The 22,099-nt window shown below is 41.4% G+C and overlaps 2 protein-coding genes across 3 annotated transcripts in view; one reads left to right on the top strand and one right to left on the bottom strand.

Moving 5' to 3' along the window:
- The window catches only part of ATP8B4 (ATPase phospholipid transporting 8B4 (putative)), a 210,387-nt gene extending 206,093 nt beyond the window's left edge, over positions 1-4,294 (bottom strand). The window contains 1 exon segment of the mRNA XM_090028242.1: positions 702-4,294. The gene's annotated coding sequence lies outside the window, so the exon portion shown is untranslated.
- Positions 4,295-5,295: 1,001 nt separating this feature from the next.
- Positions 5,296-21,340, top strand: AFG2B (AAA ATPase AFG2B). Of its 2 annotated transcripts, none has more exons than XM_090028241.1 (8): positions 5,296-6,520; positions 8,192-8,380; positions 10,634-10,792; positions 11,612-11,821; positions 12,236-12,463; positions 17,239-17,373; positions 19,021-19,146; positions 20,826-21,340. In XM_090028241.1, the coding sequence occupies exons 1-8, from the start codon at positions 5,438-5,440 to the stop codon at positions 20,976-20,978; spliced, it is 2,283 nt and encodes a 760-aa protein (XP_089884367.1). In that variant the 5' UTR covers positions 5,296-5,437; the 3' UTR covers positions 20,979-21,340. The 2 variants fall into 2 exon arrangements, with proteins under 2 accessions (XP_089884367.1, XP_089884366.1); XM_090028240.1 differs by having other exon boundaries at positions 17,179-17,373.
- The last annotated feature ends 759 nt before the right edge of the window (positions 21,341-22,099 follow it).

Raw genomic sequence — 22,099 nt, 5'->3', positions numbered from 1 at the left:
GTACCAATTCTTCTCCAATCTAAAACTGTCTTTACAATTAACCTATCAAGAATTTTCTTTACAATTGTGCCTGGTGTTTAAAATATGAAATACCTAAAGAAAGCAAAAAACCACAGCATTAATATTTATTCAGATAATTATTTACTAAACCCTGTTTTCTTTAATGTACTCCCTCACATATACCATTCACCACTTCAGACAATCTTTTTTGGTTAATAAGACAGTAACAGCACCTTTTCAAATGCATTTATTGTTAAAATAAACCATGTTAAAACCAATCTCTATTTGACAATGTTTTAATAAAATTTCACAAATTTCCCAATACTGATAAAAATCTGAGACACTGAATCTGTAAAACTTAGCAAATAATGAGCTTAGTATCTGTTTTTTTGTTGAGCAAATTTAAGGAAAAAAAGATACAGATGCCTACATTTTGTGAACACTAACATAATCTGAATAACATGCAATGTTTTGTTCTAGCTGAAATCAACAGGTAGAATGAGAATAAAAGTAACAATATTATTTCTTGGTTTTAGCACAGTAGTATAATACTTTAAGGGTCTTCTTAAAAGAAGCAAAGCATGCACATTCAATAAACAAGTGACAGATGAATGAAATTTCTTCCCCATCAATAAGCAACAATGGACCCAATATGAAAAAATAGAAATGGTGATGAATCGGAAAATAATCTGAACACTCACTGTATATCTTATCTGGTTTAATTTGAGAGACCATCTGTTGAAAAGCAGTAAGGACAATGCTGAATTAGATATGGTTTCTTCAAGAATTGATGACTACTCCCTTTAAAATGACAGATCTGCAAGAAAACATGCAGTCATTTTTGAAGTTCAGGTGCCATCTAGCGAGCGTTAAGAAAACTGTTCAATATATTTCTTTTTTTAGAATAATCAGTTCAAACTAGGTTCTGGGTAAAACATACTTTTTACCTAATTTTAACCATTCCTATGGTGTGGTTATCAGGAAAAAAGATCTTCAAGCAGCCACTTTTACTTGTTGTCTTTGGATTTCAATCATAGGAAGAACTAAAACTGAATTAATGCCGTTCACCCAATCCGTTTTCCAAGAAATATGGAATGCCTAATAATTAAGGCCCTGATCCTACAATTTGCTCCTTGCAGATGGTCCTTTTATACTTGCAAGTTCCACCATAGTAGGGCTCCATTCTTTGTGCATAGGAGTTAACTGAAGAGGCTGTAACTGGAAAAAAAAACAGTATTAAAGCCATATTAAAGTTTAACAGTTAAAAAATCTCAAGACAAAACATGCGCAAGTAAAAGTGCCAATATCAATGCTACAATTTACATGGTGTACCTCCAGTATACTTCACAGCAGGCTTTTGATATAAATAGTAATATTTAAAATTAACCAAAAAACAAAGAACAGAAATAGAAATACTATGTATCAGCAGTTATATTTAAAGTTCTTTGTGGGTGTAGTTCTCTATATTTAATCTTTGATGTTTTATTTTATAAATACAATGAATGATAAAGGAATTGGCTGTTAATTAATACAGTAGTGGCAAAAAATCCAGGCTAAGTTGTTCACACCTTGGTGATATGAATGAAAGGAAGAACAAGTTTTGTTTTTACTGATTAGAATATTTGAAGTGAGGCAATTTCTCAGTTTGTTGCATTTGCACAATCAAGATGTGTTTTTTTTTTCCTAAATAAAACATCTTAATATGTAGAATGCAGGCAAAATTATGTAGGAAATCTCAGGCTTCAGACTCTATTTTTCCTCACACCACCATTTTCTCCTATGTCTTGACAGGGGTGGGAAGGATTTTGTTCTATCTTTTCATTATGCATATTTACTTTAAAACAGAAGCTTTCTCAGTTGGAAATGATGGTTCAGGCCAGGTAGAGAAATATATTCCATGTTGCCAAGAAATAGGCAGTACTCAATTAGGCTCTTAAAAGCCATGACTGGAAGCATGTTTGTACGGATCTTAGTTTTCCTCCTAACCTCGGAAAAGACACTATTTTTCACATAGCTTCGCGCTTTAACTGAACTTCAAACTTCAGTTCCTTTTATGGCAACTTGTTCAAAAGAGTGTTAGATCTCCCTGTAGAAATGAAAAAAGTTCTACTGCTGGGAAAATGTTACTTATTTTTTCCCAACTCTGAAAAAAATTACAAAACAAAATTTCAACCCATTTCAAAAGTTAGTTTCCATGTAAAAACAAAGTCATAATATAAACTGGTGAACAGCAGGTAATACCAGATTCCCATTCCAGTGACATAAAAAAGCCCAAAACAAAATTGGAAATGTTCTAATCTCTCCTACTATCTTTTTGCACATTCACAGTAGTTCCAGCCTAAAAGCTTTATTAACTGCAATCCAAGACTGTTATCCATTTTAAAAGAGTATGACTTCAGTCAGACAGGGTAGAAAAAAATATCAATTTATTCCCCTCAAATGTTCTTTTCTTAATTTCCCATATTAGTTCTGACTTTTTTTTTCCACAACCAACTGGTTGAAACTTTTCCTGTCTTGGACTCTTCCACTCCTAGCTACGGCTGAAAAGCCCCATCCAACTTTTAACTTCTGTTATCCTGATAAGACTTTTATACAAACTACAGTTTTTTTATCTATCTTTACATGGACTGTCTTCCATTCTATTGTTGGTATAAAAGAAACAGAATGTACATGTTTGTTATAGTATTTTACTATTACAACGGCATCCATGTAAGCTGTTTATGTAATTGGAGATTCATTGAGGCTCTGCATAAGAGATGTGATCCTCCCAAACAGATGCAACTACAAGATCAGTGCCTAAATAGGAACAAGACTTAACAGCATCAGAGGAGAGGGTGAAAGGAAAGACAAGATTAGCAGACTGGTACCTGAAATAACATACACCAAACATGCATAGTTTAAGAGACTTCAAAAATGATGTTAATGTTTTTGCAGGATAAAGAAACAAACTCCACAAATAGTCAAAATATCAAAGGATTTGACAAGATTTAACCAGAGGGGAAGGAAAATAAGAGGGATTAGATGACTAAATTACAAGATTCATTGTCATCAGGGTTTCCATGCAATTACTAATTAAGAAGCTGAAAAAAGCAGGAGGAGGAAAGAAATTTGAATGACATGGTTTTCTCTGAATTAAAATTAAGGTGTGCATAAGATCCTGATCTCTGTGCAGTACATTATAACTTGTAGATCACTTCATGCAGTGATTTCCCCCTCTGGTTTTAACACAGTTTATATTAATAAAAGTACACATAAATATTACTTTGTTGATTGGGAAATTGTTACCAGGTCATCCAAGAAAGAGAAAACAACCTTGATGTGAATATTACACTCTAAATGACACAGACCAAGGCATCCTTTTCCATAAGGTGTGATATGAATAGGGGCTGTAGTCACAATAGCATGCCTTCATAGAAAAGACACAACTTAATTACCTAATTATATGTGCATTTATCTTTTAATAAAAACCCTGTATCATTGTGACTTAAGAACAACAAACAGGAAGGTCTGTTGTTTATTTTGGTTTTGGTTTCTTGCCTAGCTGAGGTTTTTGCCCACCTCTTTTCTCTTTGTTTTCTCACATTTTCTAGACTCTTTGGTTAAAATATTTGATGTAATCACTCAGATAGAGGACTAGGACTTAGGAAATTTGGGTTCTGTAGGGACAGCTATCTAGGTATGTCCTTTGCTGTTCCAATTTCCCAATATGTAAAAAATAGGAATAATGATAGTTTATATCTTTGCAAATTACTTTTAGATATCCTGATGAAAAAACAGTAGAAAGGAGATATTATTACCCAATTTTCCACTGAGTTATACAAACATTTTTCTGTACTAAAATTAATCATTAATGGAAAAGATAATAAGGATTTATATAAAGTATCCCAACCATTTTTAAAAAAAATCATAAAGATATGGCCTGACCTTGCCCCCACTCAAATCAATAGCCACCAACATCAACAGTTTTAAAAAGTTATTTGGAATTTTTTGTCACTGAAGATGAGGTTTTCCAGCTGTTTCCTTTTGTCGTGAGAAAGCAAAATTTCCAAATGTTACAAGAGGCCTATTACATATGAAGTAGCTGGCAAAGTTAGGCTGATGTTGTGCCATGATGGCCCAACAAATTATGGGAGGCAAGGATTTCTTAGGATGATATCTTTTACCAGACCAACTGCACAGTTGGCATAGTTAGACAAGCTTAAAAAAGCAAGACCTTCTTCATCAGATCACCGAGGACACCCATCTCTATCCCAACTCTGCACCTGGTCCAGTAAGACAGAAGAATTTGCATACACTTGCATCAACTGTAGCTATGAGAAACAGTGAAAATGACACCAGAAAAACAGCAGGACTGAAAAGAGGGTACAGAGAGGAGCTAATTCCAGCATGAATTGAAAAAAACAAAAACAAAACGGAGCAAGGTCTTTTGGGACAAGATTTATTTTGCTGTTTTTACACACACACCGGCAGATGCCATTGCACCTCCTCCCCTCTGCTCTAACCAGTACCTCTTGCCCTATGTTGCTAGAGTTAAGAGTTAGCTGAGGAAGGGGTGGTGACCTAAAGCCCACAGAAGCCGTGAGTTAAGGACCAGACCAGGGCAGGACTCTTTTTTTTTTTGCAAGGAACTCCCTTGTCCTTGCTTCCTTTTTGAAAGAAGTCTGCAGAGCCCCAGGGCCGCCAGGAACCTCAGCTTTAGGGTTTCCGACCCTCCAGGATCACCCTGGAGTCTCCAAGAATTCACTACAAATCTCCAGGAGATACTGGGAGTCCCTCTAAAGATAAATGATAGGGCATTCATTTAAACAAAAACTGCATGTTGAATCCCATTTATACAGCAGTGCAATGAGTTTTTAAGATGTAAGAGTATTGTGCATTTGCCTTCCTGATGTAGTCATCCATGTCATGTAATGAAACCTCTCGGAATAGATTCAAACAACGGTGGCGACCCTGCCAGCTCGGGGGGGGCCGCTCTGTTCGGCTGCTTCTTCCCACTACAGCCCCGGGCTCCTCACGGCGGCTTCCGACCCACGGGCACTGCTCCAGCGGCCCCGACGCGGAGCTATCCGCACACCAGGACACCTGCCTTGCTTGAGCGAGCAGCTTGACCCCCCCGCCCGCGCCGGGCCGTCGGAGCAGCACCGGGGACAGTCTGAGACCGGGCGGACCGGGCACTGAGGCAGCAGCGTGAACCAACCAACTACACCACCTCGCGACTTCCGGTCGAGTGCGCACGCGCAATCCGCGTGCGCCTGCGTAGTAGCTGCAAGGGGGACCCTTTCTAACACGCTGGCTGTGACTTCCGGCGTGATTTTTTGGTGGCGGGCCGCCGGGCTGTGGCTCTGTTTTCCCCCGCCCTTCGGGGCTCGGCTTCCCTGCCCGTGGAACAGACCCCTTCCTCCCTCGCAGGCCTTCAGCAGGGAGAGCCTGCAGTCCCATGGAGCCGGCTGTGTTGAAGCTGCTCCCGCCAGACCCCGGGGACCAGGGGACGCAGAGATGCAGGCTGGGCCCGGCCGCGCTGTCCGCTCTGGGCGCCAAGATCAGCGCCCCGCTGAGCGTTGCTGCCCCCGGAGGCTGCTGCCTGTGCACGGCCTGGCCCCGCGCCGACCTGGCCGACGGCTTCCTGCAGCTGGATCCCAAGTGCGCCACCCCGGGCTTCGCCGCCGGCTGGTCGCGGGGTGGGCCCGCGGCGCTGCGGCTCAGCTGCCTGCGGCTCCTGGCGGGGCAGCGCCTGCGAAGAGCCTCAGTGAAAGTGGTGCTGAAGAGCCTGGCGCTGAAGAGGGCCGCGCCGGCCGCGGTGCTGCAGGAGGTGGCCCGGGAGCTGCTGAGGAACGTGTATGTAGCTGTGGGGTACGTGGTGGAGGCTGCCCTGAGCCCCGTCTGCCCGGTGGTTTGCGTGGAGGTCCTCTCTCTAGATCCCCCGGCAGAGGAAGCCGGCCTCGTCACTGCCAAGACGAGTGTCCACGTGAAAGAAGTAGTCACCCTAGAGCGGTATCGGCCTTCCTCGCAGGCCACCCAAAAGGTTTGCGTGGCCGGGCTGGACGACGTGACCAGGTCACTGAAAGAAATCGTGGATTGGCCTTTGCGTTTCCCCCAGACCTTCCAGAAGCTGGGCTTTTCAGCCCCCCCTGGTGTGCTGCTGGTGGGCCCGCCCGGGGTGGGCAAGACTCTTCTGGTGAAGGCCCTTGCCAGGGAAGCGGGCGCTTGTCTGCTTTGCATCAGTGGCCCAGCTGTATGCGGCTCCAGGCCTGGAGAAAGCGAAGAGAATTTGCGAGCAGTTTTTGAACAAACCAGACAGATGTCATGTGAAGGGCCGACCATTCTCTTCATCGACGAGATTGACTCTTTGTGCCCAAGACGAGGAGGTGCAAACAACGCTCCTGAAAATCGTGTTGTCGCTCAGTTGCTAACACTTATGGATGGCATAGGTGGGGAAAATAAGATGGTAATTATGGCAGCAACAAATAGGCCTGATGCTTTAGATCCAGCACTGAGGAGACCTGGCAGATTTGACCGAGAGGCAAGTAAAACACGTTTTCTTCACTTCTGGGCACTTGCACGATGTGCCGTGTTATCTCTGTCTCTAGTCATAGTGTGCTGTGGAGCTCTGCTGGGAGACTGGACTCGGTGATCTGTTCTCCCCACAGACTATGATTTGGGTATGGTAGACAACAGCTACTCCTTTGGAAAGGGAAAGTCCTGACTCATTGAAAGGTATCCTGCCAAAGATGGGAGGAGAAGAGGCCTTTTTCTGCTTTTGATAAAGATTTGGACCAGTTTCCTTTCCTATGTTTAGTTTTAAGAATTTTTTTTGGGGGGGGAGAGGGGTTACAGCAGAGGGCTGCAATACAAGTTTATGTTACAACCTCATTATTTTTACAAAATATGGCATGTTATCTTTACTAGGAATTTAAGAACTCTCACAGTTATCTATCTGTGACTGAAAATTAGTGCATATCCTTCAACTCCCTAATTGCATGTTGTGATACAGTTTTGTTCTTTTATTGTCTTTCCATGAACTCAACAGCTCTTTAATCCTGTGAAGGGCTTAGTACATAGGTGTACTGCAAGGTGGTGGACCCTAAAACTTAAGCAGATTCTGATTGGTCTTACTTTAACACACTTCCTATAATTTATGTACTTGTCTCTGTTTTCTGTACCTACAAAGCTCTTGATGCTACAGATTGTTTCTGGGGAGCATCTACTTTTAGTTCAGTGACACTTAACCTTTAGTGAGTGGTGCAGTCCCAGTCTGTAGACTAAATCTTGCAGGCAGTGCGACCCTGCACACCCTCATGATCCATCACGCAGGTCTGTGTTGTTCAGCTCTGGAAATTGTGGTGACTAATGCTGCCACTGCTCTTATGCCACCAAATTCCTGAACCCATGGGGAGCCCTGTGGGCTGAATGACACAGCCTCACGGGCCAGAGGCTGAGTATTGCAATTTTAGTTTATTCTACATATTAAAAATGTAGTTAGCTCAGTTTCATAGGAGATGAAGTATTCATTTTTCCTTTTTCTTTCTTTTTCTTTTCTCTGACTTGAATCCTGCATTGTGTGTTGTTGTTTTTTTTTACAGAAAAGTGTATAATCACCAGCTTGTGTTTTTCGGTTGTGTAGAAATTATTATTTTGCTACTTATTTTAATTTTTAGATGACCTTCAAAGTGTGGCTTTTTAGATGGTGGATGGTAGTGGCTGCAGAATTGTTTTATAAATGAGCTATTAACTGAAATAGTACTCACCTGAAAAATAATTATAAATTGACTATATTTAAATTTATCACTCGTATAGACATACAAAAACTAGAACTCTTGGTTCCAAAATGATACCTTTTATTAGACCACCTGGAAAATGGCTATAAAATTGTCCTTTTCTGCAAGCTTTCGGGATCAAAGTCCCTGCATCAGGCTCTGGGAAAAGTATAGATGGTACGAGATGGTAAAAAGTCCCCATAAGTAGGAGCTGAAGATGGAAGTCTGTCTCTCTGGGTCCATGAATGTCTTTACGTGTATAGTGCTTTTGATATTCAAAGTACTAGATAACCTATTAATTAGTCCCTGTGAAACAGGAAATATTCCCCTCAATATACACTGCCGGCGTGTGAGACACAGGGTGGTGACTTGTCTAAAGATAGAGAAAGAAAAATATAGGAACTCCTGGGAATATTTGTTTACTGTATTTGTTTTAGGTTATCATTGGGACGCCAACACTTAAGCAAAGAAAGTCTATTCTACAGTTGATTACTTCTAACATGCCTGTCTCTACTGATGTTGATTTGCTTAACCTGGCAGAAATAACGACGGGATATGTTGGAGCGGACCTTACAGCACTCTGCCAAGAGGCTGCCATGCGGGCTGTGTTCCGCTGCTCTCATATGGTATGGACTCAAGACAGTTTCTGAATCAGAAAAAACTCACATTTGGGACTTTCCCCCCACTAATGCCCTGTAGTCTAAATACTCAGGAAAATTAATAATTCCAGGATGGGAATATTCAAAATTAGGGGTGCACTGATACAGATTTTGGGGGCCAATACTGATGGCTTATTTTTTTAAGGAGGCATATCAGCCAATACCAATTCGACTTCCAGTATAGCTGCATGCAACTGGTAAGTCTGTTGGGGGGGGGCAGATAAATGCCCCCCACGTTGAGGGAGGAGTGGGGCTGGGGTTGGCTTTGCCCAGCCAGGGTAGGCATGGGATGGATCTATGGCTTGTCTCGGGGGGCATGGGGAGAGGGGCAGCGGCTGGTCCTGGAGTGGCTCCTCTGCTCATCTGGCAGTTCCCACTGCTCATCTGTGGGGGGAGGGGGGGCATGTGCCCCAGGATCTGCACAGGGTAGGCTGCAGTTGCAGGCTGGGGCCAAGGGCTGCACTGCCCTGGGAGCGTGGCCCCCAGCCCCAGCTTTCCCAGCCTGCCCTGCACAGATCCAGGGGCACACTTCCATCCATCATCGTCCCTTCTCCCTCCCCTACCCCCGGTCATCCTCCCAGATGAACAGTGGCAGAAGCCACCGTAAGAGCATCACTCGCAGACCATCCGATATCAGACCAATGTATTGATGCACCTCTATTCAAAATAAACTGGAAAATATTTTACAGATGTGAATATACAGCTTTGCCACAGTCTTTCAGTAAGAGACTGGTATGTCCTTCCTGAGTGAAAAGGTGTTGTGAAATGTGTTTATTCTCTCCATAATTTAATTAACACTGCAAAGCAGAGATTAAGTTTTTTTGGTTGACAAAAAATAAATGCTAGTAATCTTTTCCACCAAAGTTCTCTTTTATATGCTACAAACAAGTTATATAATATTTTGCTTTTAATAAGACTGTGTAGCTGTGTGCCATGGTTTATTTTGTGTGGCTGGATGTAATATGCATGTACAGGCGAGAACCACATAGCTACAATTGCCCATGGTTCAGTAATATGATTTCTGGGATGTTTTAGAGTTGGGTCTCAGGGAAGCATAAACTTTCTTATCTGTCCTGACTGCTAGGAGAAGGCAGGTTTGCATTGCCTCCTTGTCCATGAAGTTGGAACGTAGTGACAGAAGAGAAGTCAAGATATGCTTCCCTGAGACGTGCATCCAGAACACTGTAACACAACAGGAAGTGCTGCCTTCCCTGCATTGTGAGAAGCAGGAATGTTGTATAAAATGAAATAAACAGTAAAAATAAATGTGGCCACATGAGCAGCAATCATTCTGCTAAAAGATGGACAAAAAATAAACCAGAACTGCCTCTGCAAAGTACAACTTGCTAGTAGTTTCTGCAGTCTTCAGCAAACAGGGAAATGAACAGCACACCCGGATAAAAAAAGGATCCAACAGCTCCTAGATTTTAGGGGGGTTTTTAGCATTTATGACTGACGTATACAACACTGCTTTTCTTTGTGATGCATTTCTGCTAACTACCTTCATAAATTTAAGTCATCACTGATTAGTAGTATAGATAGAACTCAGGTATTTTTAGATTATATCACTATAAGCTGTCTGAGACTGGTCTCCCCTGAAGCTTCCAGTGTTGTCTGAGGAACTACTGCTGATGAATCAGGATGACAAAGTTCACTTATTTTGGACGAGGCTAAGCAGAGCTATGAACGGTACCTGGGCTGTGATTAAATGTTACGTAAATTGCAGATGAGAACTAAATAGGTATGTGTCTGTTTTAGGTTTTTTGGATTGTGGCTAAACTATAGGATGTTTGAGGTGAGCCTTGCAGTCAGCTATGTTTGGTACATAGCTAAAGTAAATTCAGTAAATACATAAGTAGAGAGATTTTACTTGTATCCTGGAGAATCTAGGTATTTTTGTAGACTAAAACTATCAGTAGTTTTGCCTTACTTGGGTACTATATAGCAGAACTATATCGAAGAGAAAATCAAAGCACATCCTTCTCAAATATTAATTTCCTTAAAACAGTCCAGCCCTGTGCTATAAAAAAAAGCCTATCCCATCGCAGCAAATGTGAGCTACTTATGAGTGTACAATATACCATACGTAAATACAAACATGCACCACAAGGCAAGAGTTTTGTTTCACCTATTACATGTTTTGAGCTTTAAGTTATTACTGGTATAAAGGCACAAATAGTGCTTCACTTTTTTTTATTTCTTCTGCGTGCATTTCTTCAGGATTTGGATCAGATTTTGATTAATACAGCAGATTTCTGTGAAGCTTTCCGAAAGATTCGACCATCCTCCTTTCGAAGTGGTATTGGACTAACAGACTTCAGACCTGTTACCTGGGAACAAATTGGCGGTCTTGAGGATGTGAAATTGAAGTTAAAACAGGTAAAATGTAGAGCACATTTAAACAAGAAAAAAAGATCATTTTATGCATCCATGTCTTCTGACCTGTTATATAAATAGAGGTATTGAAAGATAGACTAATACCATTTCCATGAAAAAAAAAAAATATTTTAAATGGCACTGATTGCTAATTACTGCTACACTTTTCTTAAAATAAAACAAAAAATGCCTGTGCACAAGCTCTAGACTCCCCCCAGTTAAATTTACAATTTCAGAACATCACCCAAAAGTATAACCTAGAATTAGTATTTTAGCTAGTAAATATCAAAATCTGCTGTAGCCTATATTCTTCCATTCTAGTGAAAAATCTTCAGCCTTCTGCTAAAGATTCCTTTTACAACATCTGTAAGTCTGCACCATGTGGGAGGGGGAGAGACAGAGACAGTTCCAGAGCCAACATGTCCTCAGAACATACTGCCTGTTACGCCATCTCTTTTGTAACACAAAGGTCAAATTTGTCAGTGTCTTGCTATGGCTCCAGAGTTGTGGGGTTGAGGTGCTCTGGACTTGTTCAGACCCATTTGTAAATTAATAATGTTTCTAGTCCTTCATCTGGAGACTCAAAGTGGCCTGGTGTGATGCTAGCCACTCACTCGCTCATGTTGCCTGTAGCAACCAATATTTTACAACTGCACTTACCTGGTAGACTGTTGTGCTCAAGTGGGCCTTTGAATTTGACTGGAGACTTTTGCTGCAGTAATGCTGCAAAGAGAGAAAATAATGTTATGGGCAAAATGTTGTTTGTGTTGCATCACTACATATAAAACTTAAAATGTTTCATCTTTTTTTATATATTTGCAGAGTATAGAGTGGCCTATGAAGTTCCCTCAGGCTTTTGTTAGGATGGGACTGTCTCATCCAAAGGGTATCCTCCTTTATGGGCCATCAGGATGTGGCAAAACCACACTGGTAAAGGCTGCGGCCACAAGCTGCCATTGTTCCTTTCTTTCTGTGAGTGCTGCTGACCTTTTTTCCCCTTATGTTGGAGACTCAGAAAAGATTTTGGCCCAGGTAGGTTCTGACTTGCACATGATACATAGTTGCTTAGCTACAATTTTTTATAAAGCATTAATTATGCCTGACTTTTCATTTTAAAGACATTTAAGGGCTGGATTGACCTACCTCCCTTGACTTTGAGGAAGCTGCTTCTGTTTACCCCAGCAGAGGATCTGGCCCCAAATTAACAATTAACATACTCATTCTCCTAACTCTAGTTAAGGTTAGAATTCAATAAGGAATGAGATTTTGTCTTTAGTAATTGTAAACAAGAGTGGTCTCCAAAGAGACCTTTACAATACCTTGAGTGCTCAATAAAGTGAATTGGTTATGTAAAAATATAGACGAGATGTCAAAAGAATTTTTAGTTGACGTGATAGAACTGTATACAGTACATACATTAATTTTATTTTATGAACCCAATAAAAGGTTTTTCGCCAAGCAAGAGCAAATGCTCCAGCAGTAGTATTCCTGGATGAGATTGATTCTATCTTAGGATCTCGGTCACTCTGCAAATCTGGACATGGTGTCCCAGAGAGGGTTCTTTCTGTCCTTCTCAATGAATTAGATGGTGTTGGCTTGAAAGTCACAGAGAGAAGAGGAAGTTATAAACAGCTCGAGGGTGAATGTCAAGAGCAAAATGAAAAAGAGCAAGAGGTATGTACGTTCTCTGTAATGCAAGGAAGGATACTTATTGGTTTTTAATGTTGTAGTTATCTTCAGCCTTATATATGGTCTACCTTTGCTAAAACATTAATCCATTACTAATTAAGTGACTTTTTTAATGTAAACTCATTTTGATTGAACAAAATATTAGAGACAAAATTATAACCTCTTACTATTGCTAATTATAAATATTTATTAGCTGTCATAAAGGCTATTTCTTCCTCAGGCTACTGAATTTTTTTTTTTTTTTTTTTTAAAGTTAAACATGCCTTTTACGCTGCTTAGTGTTTTCCAGTCTAGTTTATTTCCCTTGTTTATGCTACTTGATCACAGAATTATCCAATGCAGTTTTAAAATCACAATCAATAGTTATTAGCAGTATTCATTTCTTTAGAAAGCTGCAAGTGCATTTTTCAGACAGCTTTTGATAAGCTGCCCTTGTCATCTTCCTTATTAAAGTTACTTTTTCTGTAATCATGTGGTGATGTGCCACTTAAAAAAATTTCAGACGGACTTAAAGCCACTTTAAAAGAGAGAGAGGATGCTATTTCTGTATGGTACATACTTGCACTATGCCATTAAAATGGGTTTCAGTAAGGAGGAGTAATGCACTCAGTCCTATTCCTGACAGAGTGAAGAGTTCAGGTCTGTCACCGCCATTATTTTACCCTTGCTCTTACTTCATCATCATTGATCCCTTTATTTCTGTCTGACTGGCTTGTTTTTAATTCCTTTGACCGTTCATATGTCCGAATACTGTGACAGTTCTTTTTTTAGCAAGTTAATATTTAATAACCTCTTGTTACCTGTTTAGCTTTCTTCTGTTTCATTTGCTGATCTCATGTTTGCTACTTTTGTTCAGTATGAATCCTGTCTAAAATGTACATTTTGAGCATTTTGGCTTTTGTTACTTAGTTTACAGTTGTTTTATCCTGAAGCCCTCTAACCCAAATGATTTCTATACACTGCATTTGATCTTAATTCTATTTAAAACTAAATTCCTGGTTACAGTTCAGGAATTCTGTAAATGACTAGTAACCATCTCTCTCTTATTATCTGGTGTCAGATTTATGTCACTGTAGATTAATCATAGTTTCATAGTTTCTAGGGTCGGAAGGGACCTGAGCAGATCATCCAGTCCGACCCCCCTGCCATGGCAGGAAAGAATACTGGGGTCAAACGACCCCAGCAAGATGTGCATCTGACCTCCTCTTAAAACCCCCCAGGGTAGGAGCCTGCACCACTTCTCTTCTAAGTTGGTTCCAGACCCTAGCCGCCCTGACCATGAAGTAGCACCTCCTGATATCTAACCTAAACCTACCCTCTGCCAGCTTGTGACCGTTCTTCCTGGTGACTCCTGACAGTGCTCGGGGGAACAGGGACTCCCCCAGTGCCTGCTGATCTCCCCTGACTAGTTTATAACAGGCCACAAGATTCCCCCTCAGCCTTCTCTTTTGGAGGCTGAACAGGTTCAAGTCCCGTAGCCTCTCCTCATGGGGCCTGCCCTGTTGTCCCCTGATCATACGAGTGGCCCTCCTCTGGACCCTCTCCATGCTGTCCACATCCCTCTTGAAGTGCGGTGCCCAGAACTGGACGCAGTACTCCAGCTGCGGCCTGACCAGTGCCGCATAGAGGGGGAGGATCACCTCTCTGGACCTGCTCGAGATGCATCTGTGGATGCATGACAAGATGCGGTTGGCCTTCCTGACTGCCTCTCCACACTGCCGGCCCATGTTCATCTTGGAGTCAATGATGACACCCAGATCCTTTTCCGCCTCCGTGCTGACAAGAGGAGAGTTCCCTAACCTGTAAGTATGGTGCTGGTTGTTCCTCCCGAGGTGCATCACCTTGCACTTGTCTGTGTTGAAGCCCATCCTATTCTCGTCCGCCCACCCTTGTAACCTGTCTAGGTCTGATTGTAGCCTGTTGCATCCTTCCAGTGTGCCCACGTCCCCCCACATCTTAGTGTCATCAGCAGATTTGAACAGGGTGCTTTTTACCCCCTCGTCCAGATAGCTGATGAAGATGTTGAACAGTGCGGGCCCGAGGACCGAGCCCTGCGGAACCCCACTGCCCATATCCCTCCAGGCTGAGAAGGACCCATCCACTACCACCCTCTGGGTGCAGCCCTCCAGCCAGTTGGTGACCCATTTGACTGTGTGGGTGTCTGCACCACAGCCCCCCAGTTTCTTAATAAGAACAGGGTGAGAGACAGTGTCGAAAGCCTTCCGGAAGTCCAGGAAGACTATATCCACTGCTACCCCTGCATCTAATGATCTGGTGATCTGATCATAGAAGGCCACGAGTTTGGTCTGACAGGACCTGCCATTGATGAACCCATGTTGGTTGCCCCTAAGCATGCAGTCCCCTGCTGGCCCCTCCTGGATGTGTGCCAACATAATTTTCTCGAACAGCTTGCCTAGGATCGAGGTAAGACTTGCTGGCTAACATTCTAAGGGACAGCCAGCACGGGTTTGTTGCGGGTAGGTCTTGTTTGACCAATCTTATTTCCTTCTATGACCAGGTGACCTATCACCTGGACAAGGGAGAAGAGATTGATGTCATATATCTTGACTTCAAAAAAGCTTTTGATCTGGTATCCCATGATCACCTCTTGGCCAAACTGCCCAGTTGTGGCCTTGGCTCCACCACGATCCGCTGGCTGGGAAATTGGCTTCGTGGTCGGACCCAGAGGGTTGTGATTGATGGCAGTCACTCATCGTGGTGCCCTGTGACCAGTGGGGTCCCTCAAGGCTCTGTCCTGGGACCCATACTGTTCAACATCTTCATTAACGATGTGGACATTGGAGTCAGGAGTGGACTGGCCAAGTTCGCCGATGACACCAAACTTTGGGGCAAAGCATCCACGCCAGAAGATAGGCAGGTGATCCAGGCTGACCTGGACAAGCTCAGCAAGTGGGCAGACGAGAACCTCATGGTGTTTAACACCGAAAAATGCAAGGTTCTCCACCTTGGGAGGAAAAACCTGCAGCACCCGTATAGGCTCGGCAGTGCTACATTGGTTAGCACTACCGAAGAAAAAGACTTGGGGGTCATCATTGACCACAAGATGAACATGAGCCTCCAATGCGATGCTGCGGCTAGTAAAGCGACCAAAATGCTGGCGTGCATCCATAGATGCTTCTCGAGCAAATCCCGGGACGTCGTTCTCCCCTTGTACTCGGCCTTGGTGAGGCCGCAGCTGGAGTACTGCGTCCAGTTTTGGGCTCCACAATTCAAAAAGGATGTGGAGAAGCTTGAGAGAGTCCAGAGGAGAGCCACGCGCATGATCAGAGGTCAGGAAAACAGATCTTACGATGACAGGCTGAGAGCCATGGGACTCTTTAGCCTGGAAAAGCGCAGGCTCAGGGGTGATCTGGTGGCCACCTATAAGTTTATCAGGGGTGACCACCAGGGTCTGGGGGAACGTCTGTTCACCAGAGCACCCCGAGGGATGACGAGGTCGAACGGTCACAAACTCCTGCAAGACCATTTCAGGCTGGACATAAGGAAGAATTTCTTTACTGTCCGAGCCCCCAAGGTCTGGAACAGTCTGCCAGCGGAGGTGGTTCAAGCACCTACATTGAACACCTTCAAGAGCAAATTGGATGTTTATCTTGCTGGGATCCTATGACCCCAGCTGACTTCCTGCCCTTTGGTCAGGGGGCTGGACTTGATGATCTCCCGAGGTCCCTTCCAGCACTAATGTCTATGAAAATCTATGAAATCTATGAAATAGTTTCCTGGTCCTCCTTCCTGCCTTTTTTGAAGATGGGGACCACGTTGGCCCTCTTCCAGTCTTCCAGTACCTCACCAGAGCACCATGAGCGCTCGTAAAGCCGTGCCAGGGGACTTGCAATGACCTCGGCTAGTTCCTTTAGAACTCTAGGGTGGAGATCATCCAGACTGGCTGACTTGAAATACATCCAACCCCTCCAGAAGCTCCCTAACTGAATCCTCGCTAACCCGTGGCCCAGGTGTGCTTCCCCCGGGGCCCGAGGGTGGCCCAGCAGGGAGATGGCTGTTCTGGTCCCTACTTAAGAAGACGGAGGCAAAGAAATCGTTAAACATGTTAGCTTTGCCGTCTGGTGTGATGACCAAGTTTCCCATCGCGTCCTGCAAGGGCCCCACATTACCCAGGACCTTCTTTTTACCCCCTATGTATTTAAAAAAGGACTTCTTATTGTCCTTAATCATATTATGCTTTCTTTTTAAAACTTGTTGCCATTTTGAAAATTCCAAGGTTATATAAACCCTTAAAAATGTATGAAACAGGAGTCTTATTTCACACACTGACTGATGTATGCTTTTGTTGGCTCTGTCCAAAGTTTCATCTGTTAGCAGAATGGATATTGATTATTTTTCTTCCTTGTATTTATTTCCTTATTAGTCTGCACAAGTAAAGAAAAGTTAAGTGGTTACAGTAAACACGGATATAGGTATATGTATTTATTCCATAGGCTGCAGAACAGGGTTGGGCCAGGCCATGGCTCTACCAACTTTTAGCACATAAATTTAGCTAGCTATGCAGTTAAAAAAAAAAACAATACAGTTTTAACTGGAATGACAATTGTGCGTTTGTGGGTTTTATAAATTAGCATGCTAAAAGTTGGTCGGGCCATGGCCCAGGTGGCCCACCCCATTCAGTAGCCTGTGATTTATTCCTTATTACTTTTTATTCCCTTGTAAATTGTTTGTCTTCCTAGCATAAAGCAGAAACCCCCCCAGTACACATTCAGCACATTTGCACTCTTGATCTTATTCAGCTAGAGTTTCAAGAAGTTTTGAACAAAGATGTTATGGTAGTTGCTGCAACGAATAGACCAGACATGTTGGATGATGCCTTGTTGCGCCCTGGAAGGTTAGACAAAATGATCTATATTCCACCACCAGATCAGAAGGTAAAATGTGTGTTTATAAACCTCCACAAAAAATAAATATAGAGGTGCAGAGTTGTCAGCATGCTGTATCCAAACAGGAAAAATTATAGTACTATAATATGTCTTAACAACTGCAAGATTTTTTTCAACTAGAAATTAATATTTGATGTGCTAGAAGTTAAATAATGTATATTTGACTATAACATTGGAATTATAAATGCATATAAAAGCACGTCTGATTATGTGTAACATATTTTAACACGCTTTTGTAGGCAATACTTCTTTATATATGTTACATATAATATTCCTGTACAATCCAAATGTGCAAGATGGGAAGTGCCAGAATTAAGGTTGCCTGCGCCCAGGTCAAATTCACTATCTCTTTTCTCAGAAATGGTTGAGTTATCTCTACTGAACACTCTAAAAAGTAACCCATCTGTGACAGAAAACAAAGATGGAAAATTTCAGCCAAAAAGGCTTTTGGCTTAATAAATGACAAAAAACTACAAAAGGGATTTAACGTTACGGATCCTTTACCATAAGCATCACAACCCATTCTATCAGCTGTTCTTTCCTGCTCCTCAATAGCATGTATAGTACAATGTTTAGGTTTTCTTTTGTTTTTGCATCCTGTTGAAATTATTGTACCCATTTGAGAATGAGAATTCAAGGTACGAAGGAAAACAACAAATGGCAGCCTAGTGATTATTATTATTATTATTATTATTATTATTATTATTATTAAGAAGGGCTGTGTGAATTGTAAATGTTAGTGGAGAGAGAGTCTCTTGTTGAAAACTGCAGCACCTACTATCCTCCAGACCAGTAGGATCACAGCAGCCCAAATACAAAATGTACTTTATTTACTTGAAAACAAGATGAGGTGTTTTCTCCCCAGTTGGCGTGGTGGGGGGAGCCCTTTCTGATAATCACATACAACAAAATTTCACTAAATACATTGTCTGTCATTAAATTACTGATAAAAGCAGCGTGTGTTCAGCCATGGAAACCAACTATGAAATTGATTAAATACAGCCAACACTAAGCATGACTAAAACACATGGAGCAAACATGCTAATGGGAACTTCTATTTTTTATGTTAAATTTTACGTGTTCCAAGCCAAATTTGCCAAATCAAGTTCCAAATCTGTGAGTCAGTCTAGAACCATAAGTGGCCCTACTGTGGCAAACATGTTCCACCCCCATTTGGGGCTTATTTCTATATGTTATTTCAAATGTTTCCAAATCCTTTGGCACGGGCATTCTACATGCAAGCCCAAGCCTGGAGGCTTGGGGTTTGGATGCCCCGAGTTTTGCTTGCCCTCAGCCATTTGGCCACACATAACCAAGCTCCAGAGGAGTAATGGGAATTTACTACAAAGATGTTTCTTGACATGGTTTTTCAGAAACAAGATGTGTACTTTATTCCCTTTTACTGTATTTTAGTGTACTTGAGCTCAGAAGATCAATAGTCAAATTCTGTCAGGTTTACTCAATATTCCCTGAATAGTTTGATTGAAATGAACAGGACAACTTGCAGAATAAGGCTAACTGGCATGAGTTAGGTGGCAGAAAATAGCCTATAACAAGTGCTATTAATGAAACAAATAAATAGGTGCCTGAATAACTGGGTTTTTTTCTCCTTGTGTAACATACATTGCCTCATAGGGAAGGCTTTCTGTTTTCAAAATCTGCACTGAAAAAACTCCACTGGCTTCAGATGTGTCATTAGAAGACTTGGCAGTCCAGACTAAACTTTTCTCTGGAGCTGATATTGGAAATCTCTGCAAGGAGGTAAGGTGTTTGCGATTGATCAGTGAAGTAAATATTAAGTGAACACTTACGTAAAGATAGAGTGTCCAATCATAGAAAATGCTGTGCTGTTACATAGCAATTTTTGGAAATTTTTAGTGACAGAGATAAGCCAAATAATAAAAATTGGGGGACCTGCAAATAAATTATTTATGTGAATTAGAACTGATCTTGTACAGCAGCAAGCAGGGGGGAAATGAAGCTATATTCCTGCCATTCACTATGTGGAAGTGGTGAAGCTAAAGCAGTTATTTTTACAAGTTCTTTGAGAATCATTTTATGTCAACTCTGACATCTATTAAAATAGATTAAGTTGGTTCAACTTCAGAAATCAAGTAAATGAAAAACTATAATTTTTGTGGACCAGACTGAATCTTTTGTGGTAGTATCCTGATGAGGGAGTTTGAAACGATTATATAAGGTGGTAGGAGAAAGGGAGATGCAACTTCACACCATTAAATTACTGGGGAGGAGGGCAATGCTCAATCCCATGGAAGGATTGGACCAAACAACTCCTACAGGAGTTATGCTGCTATTAGATAATCAGGGCATGAAGACGCTTCCTGAAAGAGCAAGCACAGAGTGCAAATGACTGATGCTTTATTATCAACATCCCAGGCATAGATCCACTGGCCAAAGGAAGTAAAGGGCAGCTTGTTGTCCTTTGCTACAGCTACCCCACACAGAAGCAGGGACTGCCTGTTGAAGATTGCATACTTCTGAAAAGTGGCATTTCTTCTCTGTATTCCATTTCCCAGGTTCTGCTAGGCTCTGCTCTTTCCGTTTTGTTGAAGCAGAGAGTAGCACGTTGTGGGGGCAACTTTTCTGACAGGCAAGCCAGAAATTAGCCCTACACCTTCCCCATGTGCCATTCTAATCCTTTCTTCTGACAGATTTGCTGTTTTCCTTTCTGTCCCCTACTCTGTGCTCTCTGCCCAATCTCCTGCTCTGCTTTCTGTTTCCTGCCCTGTGCTCCATCTTGCCTTCTGCTTCCTACCTTATCTGCTACTGTGCTTGCCTGTCCCCTCCCTCATTTGCCACAGATCACATGAAGGCTGCCCATGCTATGGGTTGGCCACCCCTGAAGTAGCATTAAGAAGAGGGGTGCGCAAGCCATGTGTGCTAATAACAAAGTGAAATCATGCCAGACAAACCTAAAGCTGAACTTTGACAGTTTTTATTACTCCAACTAACATACATTTTAAGAAACTGGTCTCTCAAATGTTGCAGAACCTGTCCTTAATTCCACACTTCCTTTTCAAAGAAATCATGATAAATAGGGTTTAGTGTACTACATTGCTTACTATAATAAATATTTATAAATTGGGGCAAGAAAAGAGATTACGGTAGTTGAGGTACTTTTATAAACAGCAGTGGGATACCAGGTAGAATACAGAAAGAAATAAGTGATCAGAGGTATCTTTTCTGGTGTAAGCTGTTAGGTGTATTAAAGTAAAAAGCATTCACTGAGCTTACAAAAGAAAAGACTAACTAGCAGTAGTATGTTCTGATGCATTTTGTTAAATGACTGTCTTTTGGATTATGACCCTAAATTATGGTAAAATGCTTGGCTTAGTTCCCATTTTTACTTACAAACTTTGGAGCACCTGACAGGTGAAAACATTCTATATTATCTAAATCATGTTGTTTTTCTCTCTAAGGCTGGCTTGTTGGCATTACAAGAGAATGGACTTGAAGCAACTGAAGTGAAACACGAGCACTTCATAAAATCACTGAAGATTGTAAAACCATCATTAACCCTCAAAGATTTAGATTTTTATGGAAAATTTTATAAACAGGAGTTACCAGCTTAAATAAAAACACTGGATATAACAAGAATTTCTGGAATATGAAATGCATGTTTTATAAATGAATGATTTTATATGGATTCTTTTAAAAAATGAAATTCAAAGGAAGAAAACTTTCTTAGGTTTACAATTTCCCATTGTGATGCATGCAGAAAGGGTTTAAAAGGTCTGTACTGCTTATTTTTTTACTTTACAAATTTAAGCGTAGTTTTCCTGACTTTGTTTAAGGAACTGTTGAGGTCTTCACATACACTGTATGGGGAAAACTGTTTAAATGACAGCATAGGAACATTAGCAAAGACTTGTTTTACTTGGAATCAGCAAACTTATTTAAGACAGTCTGAATAAAAATTGCTTCTCATCTCAAATCCAGATGACTACTTGTACTGTGATTCCGTGACAATTTTACCCCTTTCCCCGTGGTCCATAGATTGTCTAGGGGAAAAATTAACTTTTCAGGCCACACTTACCCTACATTAAGGAAATGAACATAAACACAAACTTCATTTTCTTTTGCCGTTTACCTTTTCCACAAAGGTATGTGTAATTCATCACTTAAAATCTGAATTTTCCCAATGGACTGATGCTCACATTAAACCTGTCCTTTGTATTCCTTGCTTTTTATATTGTATTTTTATATTCTGTTTATATATACTACCACTTATTTTTGAAAGACTTGTAATGTAAGAAAAATGTTAAAATATAAATTATCTTGAGTTAACTCATGTCTTTATTACCAAACACTATATGTTTCTAGTTTCCTCCTTGACATCTTTTATTGCTAGGAAATAAACTTAAGTGGAATATTTGCTTAATATTTGGATACCTTTTATACAATAGCAACCACAAACTCTTCCCTGTCCAGGTCCCTTTGATCCATAATCTAGTCTGAAATGTGTAAGCCTTTCATAAACAAAGTAGTTTTTTTCTAGTATTAAAGGACTGTCCTTTATAACACAGGCTGTTTCTTAGACCAGGGCTTGTCTTGAAAACATACAGAAGTACGTCTTAGCGTAATACTCTAGAACTTAGTGAATTTTCCAAATGGAACGAGAGTAGGCTGCTACAGACTTGCTTTTGCCTGGTGCATTACATCTTCCTCTTCTATAAAGACTGCTTTCTTGTTG

The sequence above is a fragment of the Crocodylus siamensis genome, chromosome 15 (genome assembly GCF_052110815.1).
Source record: "Crocodylus siamensis isolate JL-2025a chromosome 15, ASM5211081v1, whole genome shotgun sequence".
In the NCBI taxonomy this organism is placed as follows: Eukaryota; Metazoa; Chordata; order Crocodylia; family Crocodylidae; genus Crocodylus; species Crocodylus siamensis.
Note: the sequence above shows the minus strand (reverse complement) of the source record. Positions and strands in the feature narration are given on the sequence as shown.